Genomic DNA, 9716 nt, shown 5'->3' with positions numbered 1-9716 from the left:
ATGCGCACGCACACTGGGGACAATAAGTCTGGGTAACGTGAGAAGCGAGGGGACTCAGATGTTGACAACTTCCTTTGGTCCAGACCTTAGGGCTCTTCCTTCCCGTTTTTCTCAGGCGCTTTACGATTCTCTGACTGAGTCCCGCAGAAAGTGACTTTTGTTTGCCTGGGATAGGCGTTTCATCCAAGTGGGGGGTGGGGGTGGGTGGGGGGGCAACTTCTCCCTGGAGAGTCTTATCGCTTTTAGGGTTTCAGTAAGAGAGGGAGGCAGAGGATGTCAGACTCAGAGCTCTGTAAACAACTGAGAGTTTCTATCCAGGTGCGACTTGGAGATTGAAAGCTAATGATTAGACTAGCAGGAGGACGGGTGTGGGGGAGGGCACCACGGTCATGACCAGGTGCCCCCGAAGCTCTGCGGACTTCTGACCACGCTATCCTTCCACGGTTCTGATGGAGCTGGTCTTGCTGCTTGGGGTCTCGAGGTTGTCGGCCGTGCCTTCCACTTGAAGACAGGACCCACCTCCATAGAACGCCAATTTAATCCGTAAAACAATAAAAATTTCTGTCGGGGTTCCCAGCGGCCTGGGGCGGGGTTCGTGTGTTCCCCATCTCCCTGTTACACCGCACAATGGTGTTTATTTATTCCAGGGCAGCCTGTAAAAAGATGGGGCAGGTAGGAGGAGATCCCAAACGACTTTCATTTCTAGGCACCTGACATACTTCGGGGTTGTGCCGACACGCCTGGGGTTTACCTGCCGGCAGGTCGGCTGGAGGCCGGGCTGTGGAGGTGTGGAGCAGGGTGTGGGCGTGGGAGACGGAGGGTGGGGCCCCGAGAGCCGTTACCAAGGCAAAACCCAAAGCAAAACATTAGCCTGGTGCTTCCCGCGCGACGCTGCTGTAATCCCGTCAGATCCTGGCAGGATCTGAGAGGATCCCGGGGATGGAACCACCCTAGGCTTCCCAGGCCAGCAAGGACGGAAAGACTCCGGGGTCCTCGATGGAGGGCAGGGGCCTGTGAAGGGCGAGACTCTGCCTTGGACTGGAGGAACCCGGGTGCAGAGAACTTGATTTTGCCCGAAGTGTTTGTCTCTGGGGCCATCAGTTGCTTACGGTCCTACTACGGTCGGCGACCTTTCCTCAGGACCGTAACAGTCCGGGTGGTAGGTGCTATGGAGGCAGCGGCACCGGTCAATTCTGCTTCTCACCCCAAACTACCTCCCTGTGACCTTCTGATCGCCTTCCTCTCAAAGGCGGGTGTTAGCAGGTGCCTCTGTCTTTACACCTCGGCGTCCTGCCCCACGTGTGCCCGCCAACGTCTGCCAGGCAGGTGCGCGATTCCTGGGCCGCAGTCTGTGCACGTCTAACCCTTGATGAGCTATGGAGCCCCGCCCGGGGTCTTGCGCTCAGCCCAGACCCTCGGAATTACTGGGTCAGAACCGGGAAACTAAGTTCAAGGTTCAAGCCCAGGTCTGCTGAGGCCTTGGCCTGAATCGAGTCCTTCGCCCAGCCTTTCCCGCCACCAGATTTGAGTACAAGAGGGCTCGGTGTTCCGGCTTTAAGCGGTGCGCGTTCAGTCCGGGCCACCGGATCCTAGAGCCCTCTGTTCCTGCAGACAGACACTCGAAACCTGGAGCCGGTTTTTCTTTTCTGATATCCAGGCGGACCCCCACCCCCGCCCATCTCTACCGGAGCGTAGAGATTAAAGCGTCCTCTTTCCCAGACTAGCCGTGCCGCCTTTTTCCAGCCCTTTCTTATCCCTGCGCTAGGTGGCTCTGATCTCTCCAAATCTTTCCTCTTTCTACGCTCTTACTTTCGTGGAGAATTCCCTGTTCATTAAAAAACGTTTTGTGGTTGTTATTAAAAATAAAAACAACAACCGAACTGACCGCGACCGGTCACTAGCACCTCGGGTTCCTAGCGAGTTCGGGGACCCCTGCGAGTGTGGGGCCGCGGGCATGGGAGCACGAGGCTGCCGAATGTCTACATTAACCCACAGCTGCTAGCTGGGTCCTCGGCAGAGGAGGTCACAGTGGCGGGTAACGGTGTGGATTCATCGGAGTGTAACTTTGGGCACCTCCTTCACGCGGGAGATTGTCACCGCTATCCCTTCCCCGCCCCCTCCTTAGGCTAGGCCGCTGGTCAGAGAAGGCACATTTTCCTGAAGTTTCAGAAAAATGACCACACATTTTAGAGAAAGGTCGTGCCCGCTTCCCAGCCTCACCTAGTCTGGGCCACTGCCAGGATCCGCCTCCCAGCACCCCTCCTCCCCCCTTTCCCCAACCTAGCGGAGGGAGAGATGCCAGGGCGGTGGAGTCATGCCGCTGGCTTGGGCACCATTGGCTCATGCCTGGAACACGCAGCGGCGAATACGCACATCTGGCGGTGCGCCCGGGCGGCTCCCAGCCTGATATGGAGATAGAGGGCGGGCGGGTGTGTGTGTCCCGGGCGTGCGAGGCACGCAGGACGCGCCGCGACCGCCCGTTCTCAACTTGCATCACCAAGTCCGCGGTCTCCACCCACCTTTTGCCCCGCCCCCGTCCCTCCTTCACCCCTCCTCTGGCCAGTTCTCCCTGGAAGCTATTAATAGCATTACGTCAGCCTGGGATTTGGTAACCTGGAGTTAAGCGGGCTCCCTGCCAACGCGAGGGCTTTAAAAGGGGTGATGCAACGCGCTCCCAGCCACAGTCTCACTCAGCGAGACGCCGCGCACGGTGCTTCCCCAGTGGAGCCAATCGGCTAACTCGCGCTCCGGCAAAGTCCTTGGCGCTCGCCCGCCGGCGGGACAGACCACCCGCCTCTGGCCGCTCTCTGGACCCTGGCCGCCCCGAGCGAAGACTGGAGGTGAGTTAGAGCAACACCGAGGAGCGCTGCCCTCCTCACCCTAAGTTCCCCTCTGGTGACCAGTCCCGGGACCCTTGCGCCACCGGGGACTGAAGCCCTAGTGTCCGTGTCACAGTCGCTCAGCTGAGCCTCTCTTTGCCGCTGCCGTTCCTAGCTGGGAAAAAGTTTCTGGTAAAGTGAAAGAACGAACTTTCTCTTTTGACTTGAGGCGTGAAAGATGCCCAGGAACGGAGGAGTTGCGCTCTCAAGTTTGCAACTAGGAGAGGTCGTCTGGGTGGAAGGTGGGTGCTGGTGCGCGGAGGTGACTCACACTCTAGGGGTCGGGGTCCCCTCTTCCATCCATCACTTCTTGTCCGGACGCTGGACTCGGAGCGGGTCCCTCCTAAGTCCGCGTAGAGGCGCAGTGGCCGCGGCTTGTTGAAGCGCTGCTCCCGGTATCGAGCTAAATGAATGAAGACCGGACACTCGAACGGAGGTCCGGCACAGCCGCTGGAGGTCGCCTGGCGCTCCCCGGAGCAGAGCTCTGGGCAGCATGACCGCGTAGGGCGCTGCGAGCGAAAGTGAGTTGGGATAAGTTTGGAGGCGGCGAGCGTTGGTGTGGCGCTGTCCCGGGGCTGAAGGCCGAGAGGTCTCCGCACCAGCTAACTTCGGACGGCTGGGTTTGAGACGTCACTTCCAGCCTCACTCGCTGTTGTGACTTGCTGTGCTCTGGCTAACTTTTAACCGGCCCTTGGGTTTCTTTATGTATTGGAAGGGAAGCGAAGGAATCGGATCAAGCGGGTGGAGGGACCAGGGTGTGGAACCACTTGTACTTGGGGGGAGGGACGTGCGCGGGGGGGAGGGTTGTTTTGTATTCTTGTGACAGAGTCTCACTCTGTAATCCAGACTGCCCATAAAAACTCCGGCCAATCCTCCTGCCTCAGCCTCCCAAGTGCTGAAATTACAGACCAACACACCCAGCACCTTTCTGTGCGCTGTGTGCTTCAGATAGCCAGCTTTTGACAGATTTGTTTCTAGAATGAAATAATTAAAGTAAAAGGAGCCAGGGAGGGATGTTGAGTGTGGAGGCTCCCCCACCCAGCGTTCCTAGCCGGTCTCTGAGACAGAACAGGAAAGGGGGCTTCTCTTACTGTCTCTGTCTCCTAGCTCTCTCCCATTGGATTGATTCCCTGCTCTGACCCCACGCTCATTTTCAACTTCCATTTCTGTATTTTCCTCTTAGCCATTTTATTTTCCTTGATTTAATCATGTAGCTCACGGGCTTTCTTATAAATTAAAGGAGTTGCCAAGCCCGATTATTTAAAAGGTTTATTCTCCCCTCCTGTTGTTCCACTCTTTTGAGACAAGGGCTCCCTATGTAACTGGGGCTTGCTTTAAACTTATGGCAGTCTTCTAGCCTCGGTCCCCATATGCTGAGATTACAGGCGTGTGCCACCAAGAAGGGAGCACATGTTTTGCATGTTGCATTTGTTATGGGATAATGTTACCACATACAGGCTCTTGCTTGGAGTGGGTGGGGCTGAGGTGGGGGTTGCTGTTGCTTCTATCAGGAGATTTCAGAGGCTGCTGACCAGGTTCCCAGAGTGAAGAAGGCATTGCCCAGCACCTGTGGCTATCTAAATCCCTTCTTGGCACACCAGTTTCTTCTGGTCTTCATTCTGTCAGAGCCTCCTCTATGAGGGGTGCCAGGTATGGGTCTCTTCAGCCCTCAATTTCCTCCCTGGCAGGCAGCTCTCTCTGTGGTTGCTTATTTGGTTGATCTATTGAACTAACTGATGGGTCCTCCTGGTAGTGCAGAATGAGCAGAGGATGGGTGTGAGCAGCTTGGCTGGACTGGACCACACCCATCTCTCTGAGTTTAGTTAGGTAAGTGTTTTCCTTCTGGGACCTCAGTTTATTCAATAACAAAATGGGGGTTTGATCTAGACAATTCTAATGCTGGGTGTCCCATTGAGTTCCTTTAGCCAAAGTCTGTGATTCCTTAAGGAACTGGCTATAGGGGTTCCTTGTCAAGGAAGGAGGGACATAGCCAGGATCCCCCCCCCCCCGAAACTTCAAGAGAGAAATGGTTTCCTTTGTGAGAACTCACAATCTTGGCCAATCCAACCCTAAAGGAGGAGTGCTGATGTCAGCCAATTGGGTGTAATTCACCTGATGTCTTAGGAACTCGGGGGTCAACCACCGGTTGTAACAGAACTAGCTTGAAATTTTTGAGGGTTCCAGTCAATTCCTGATGACTAGAACTAAACTGAACTGAACTAGATCAGGTTCCCTGAGGGGCAGGGAGGATGTGGAGTCAGAATGGATGTATGGATCCTAATTTCCTTATGTTTTAAAGTTTGTGCATGTAATGTGTTGTTCCCCACAGTCCTGGGAGGGAACTGTTAACGTCAGTTCAGATAGGAACTGAAGGTCAGAAAGCCTCTGGCTCGGGAGTGGGTACCCAACTAGTGAGAACCAGAGGCAAACCTGGAAATGCTGTCTCTGACCCTCAAGCCCAGCCTCCCGCCTCCAGCCTTCAAACAGGAGAAAGGACAGGATGTAGAGTCAGGAAGGAGTACTGGTTCCCTAGTACTACAGGACAGTTTGCAGACAGCTTGGTGGAAGGAAGTGGAAATCAAAAGTGAAAATTCAAAGCCATCATAAGCTACTAGGAGATAAAAATCTAGGAGCTGAATTTCCAGTTAAGTGAGGGGAGTTTCATTTTCTTGAAAATGACGAGATTGCCGATGGCGTGACATAATTTCTGGTTGGAAGTCATGAAGCAGAATCTGGAAGCAAATCTGGAAGACAGCTTTATGATCAGTGTAGAAAGTTAGCTCACCCCAAATCTCCCCTCTTTGGGGCCTCAACTCCCGAAATCAAGCTGAAATTTTAAGCTTTCTTTCCCTGGAGGACACAGCCTGACTCTGTCTGACTCTCTGGAGACCTCTGTGCAAGACAAACCAGAAAAGACAAGAGCCCAAATCTTACAGAGTGTGCCCCCATGAGGGCTTCTTAACAGCTTTATAACACGCTTGTGTCCCCAAGTAAGCCCCACCCCCAGCTTTTCACAGAAACATTCCATACCACTGACATTCCTCAGTTTCTTCCTGACTTTACACTAAGAACGCTGTTGGGGGAAGTCCTAAACAACAGACTTTAACCTCAAAGGGCTCAATAATAAACTTAACTGGGCTGCTAAAGGGTCATGCTCAACTGCTGTAGCTCAAGCTAGTTAAGTATAGATGAACTAGTTAAGTATAGATGAACTATTCAGTCCTACAAATGATGGCCAGGCCAGTGGCAGCCCTGAATTCCACCCCTGGGCTGTTGGGGTTTTTGTTTGTTTGTCTGTTTTTCCAATAAAATGCAAAGGAGAATATACAGGAGGATGCCGAGCCTCTGGCTTCAGAAGTCATAGAAACATCCCCCAGGTACAAGGTTACAGCTTCCAATTAAGAGACCTTCAGTTCTTACTCCTGTCTGGGAAAGAATTGTATACATCTCTTTGAGTTCTTTTGACTCAACAGTCACTGGTCCGGAATTTCTGCCTCCACCAGTGGGGCTTAATATCCAGGGAAAAGGATCTTGAGGAAGGGCTCAAGAAGGTGACTAGACCCCAGGGAGTCTCCATAGGAGAGCATCCCTCTGTGGGAGATCCTGGGAGACCCAGAGTAGCTCCTTGTGGCAGAATGCTTTCCAGGGCATTTCTTGTATTATTTCCCAAGTTGTTCACACCACTCTTGGGGAATTAGGGTACTCATTACCAGCCTTCCTTTGCAGAAGAGAAAGCCACTAGGGTACTATCACCACACATAACGGAGCAGTCTTCAAATCTCAGTTAACAAACAAACAAATAAAAAAATTCTGGTATGGGGATTTTATGGAAGGCTGTGAGTTCTGAAACCACGCAAAACAAATCCCAGTGCCCCATACTATCCCATGTTAATGTGATCTGACTAAATCTCAGTAAGTTCATGCCTAAAATGGGACTAGTTTTCACAAAGCTGGCTGTAAAACTCACAGGCTCAAGGGAGACAAGGTAGATAGATGTCTCCTTAAATGTTAGAGATTTGCCAAAAGGCTCACTGCCCTCTGGGACCTGGCTGATGACCAGTGTAGCCGAGGACGGTCACTATACCGCTCCTGCTTTGGGAAAAGGCCCGTGGGGGTGACGGGGGCAGCAAGTCTGCAGCAGAAAGAGGCACCACAACACTCTTCCAGGATTGCTTCTGCCCGTGGTTCCCCCTGTCACCCCTGTGGGTTTGCTGACCTATAGACTGATGAGGTCATCTGCTTCGGCCACCTCAGCTGCACTTTATTTATTCAGTTGTTTAACTGTCCAGCCAGGCCAGTGGCCGAGCCAGAGCTTCAGCAATGGTTTGCTTGCTTTCTCAGTCAACTTCCACATGTAGACTGAGTCCCATAGGGCCAAATTGCCTGCTCCTTCATCCTAGATCCTCCTTTGGCCCTGTTCCAAGCTTTGCTCCTTGCATGTCAAAGCTAAACAACACCCCCATTTGCTCCTGGCTTTGCCTGCTGAGTGAGGTCCTTTGCTTTGCCAGCCATCTCGTTAAGAAGGGGCTCCGTATTCCTGCATGACCTGAGTTACCACCACCACCACCACCACCAGCGCCATTCCCCGCCAGTGACTGGGGCAAAGAAACATACCCCACGTGTGTTTACCTTCTTCATTCGGACCCAGTTTCCTCCAGGAGAAAGTCCTGCCACAGAGTTGTTGAATTCAGGGCCCCAGCTTCCACTGGCTAACAGATGTGGCTCAATTCAAGTGTCTTCCCGATTCTTTTTGAAAGGAGACTGAAAATGGGATCACAGCAGGCGCTGTACTTTTTTTTTTTTCCTTCCTTCCTTTTAGGACTGAGGCCACATTTGTATATTCTGTGTACTGGCCACAGAAGAGCCTGAAAAGAGAACCCCCCTTGAGCTTTATTTTAGATGTGTCTCTGAGCTGTGTGTTTTAAGGATCTGTTTTACTCACAGTGAGGATGGCATAACATTTTTTTGGTGGTGCATTGAATTTAATTAGCATTGCTTGCACGGGTGTGGGGATAGTTATTGGCACATGGGCAACTTTTTTTTTTTTAAAGATTTATTTATTTATTATACGTAAGTACACTGTAGCTGTCTTCAGACACTCCAGAAGAGGGCGCCAGATCTTGTTACGGATGGTTGTGAGCCACCATGTGGTTGCTGGGATTTGAACTCTGGACCTTCGGAAGAGCAGTCGGGTGCTCTTACCCACTGAGCCATCTCACCAGCCCCCGGCACATGGGCAACTTAACTACTGAATAAGTGATCCCTTTAACTATCAGGGTTCACTGCTAATAGCTCCTGGGTTAGGGTTGGGACTGTGTCTCCCCTCTACAGGTCCTGTGCAGGTGACCAGAGCTGCTGGGTTCATGAGAGAAACTGCCGTGTCACATCCAGAAAGCAGCAGTTCCCAGAAGTCTCCTACCCTCCTGAGCTTACCTCCTTTTAGCCCCGATGTTCCCTGAGCTATGAATGTGTGTGTGTAGGGGTGCTGTTTAGGGTGGGACACAGAATAGCCACTTATTCTCAGCACCTTGCACAGTTATGAATCTCTGCATTAACTGCTGCCTGTTGCAAAAAGAAACTGACCAAGATTGAGGGTATTGCTAATCTGTGGGCCAGAACATAAATATTTAAGAGGCAGTTTTACAACACATATGTTTAGCAAAACAACAGTAATATGTTCTCCTTTACTTCCTATAATCTCTCCCGGCATGGGCATGAGCATAAAGTAATAAGAAACCTGAAGCCTCAGGGCTGATGGGACTTGGTTCTGAGGTAGGCTGTACTTCGGCACGGTTGGACCCCATGCCCCAGGATGCCTGAAGCAGTTTGTGCTTATTCTTTTTTCTTTCAGCAAAATGATGCTTCAACATCCAGGCCAGGTCTCTGCCTCAGAAGTCAGTGCGACCGCCATTGTCCCCTGCCTCTCACCTCCTGGGTCACTGGTATTTGAGGATTTTGCTAACCTGACACCCTTTGTCAAGGAAGAGCTGAGATTCGCCATCCAGAATAAGCACCTCTGCCATCGGATGTCCTCTGCGCTGGAGTCAGTTACCATCAACAACAGACCCCTGGAGATGTCAGTCACCAAGTCTGAGGTGCGTTCTGCAACCCCACGTGATCCTTTCTTCAGCTCATGCTTATCACACATGCTCCACACAAGCACAATCAGATGGCTTAGAGTTGGGGATAAGAATCAGCCAAAGCTCTGGCCTCTGGCTCTAAAGTCTATTGTCTAAAGATAACGGAGTAAAGACTATAATACATGAATGAGCAGGTATAGTGTGCACCTGAGATTGGGCAGATAGAGTGTGTGCATGTGTGTGTGCATGCAGGTACATGCATGTGTATGTGTCTGTGCATATGTGTGTATGGATGTGCGTACATGTGCGTGCGTGCATGTGTGTGTGTATGTGATATCAAGAAGCTGAAACAGGAAGATCAAGAGAGTGGTGAGTTTGAGGGAAATCTGAGATACATTTCCATACTGTCTTTTAGAAAGAGAGAGAGAGAGCACGCTCAGCAGTTAATAGCACTTGCTGCTCCTGCAGAGGACACAGGTTCAATTCCCAGTACCCACATGGTGGCTCACAGCTATCTGTACCTTCAATTTCAGGGAATCCAACATCCTCTGCAGGCAACTGCATAAACATGTCACAAATACATAAATGCAGGTAAATACTCATACATGCAAAATAAAAATTATGTCTCTTTTAAAACAACAACAAAAGGGAGACAGAAGCAAGCAACTGCACAAACTCAGGCACACACAGGCAAAGGCTCGTGTGCACAGAAGCAGGCAACTGCACAAACGCAGGCACACACAGGCAAAGGCTCGTG

At 51.7% G+C, this 9716-nt stretch overlaps 1 protein-coding gene across 1 annotated transcript in view; it reads left to right on the top strand.

The window, feature by feature from the left end:
* Positions 1-2591: 2591 nt before the first annotated feature.
* The window catches only part of Atf3 (activating transcription factor 3), a 13991-nt gene continuing 6866 nt past the window's right edge, over positions 2592-9716 (top strand). Inside the window, exons 1-2 of the mRNA XM_021166899.1 lie at positions 2592-2840; positions 8731-8974. Coding sequence (XP_021022558.1) covers positions 8735-8974 — 240 coding nt within the window. The 5' untranslated portion in view covers positions 2592-2840; positions 8731-8734. The remainder of the gene's footprint in view (positions 2841-8730; positions 8975-9716) is intronic.

Source organism: Mus caroli, chromosome 1 (genome assembly GCF_900094665.2).
Source record: "Mus caroli chromosome 1, CAROLI_EIJ_v1.1, whole genome shotgun sequence".
Taxonomy (NCBI): Eukaryota; Metazoa; Chordata; class Mammalia; order Rodentia; family Muridae; genus Mus; species Mus caroli.
Note: the sequence above shows the minus strand (reverse complement) of the source record. Positions and strands in the feature narration are given on the sequence as shown.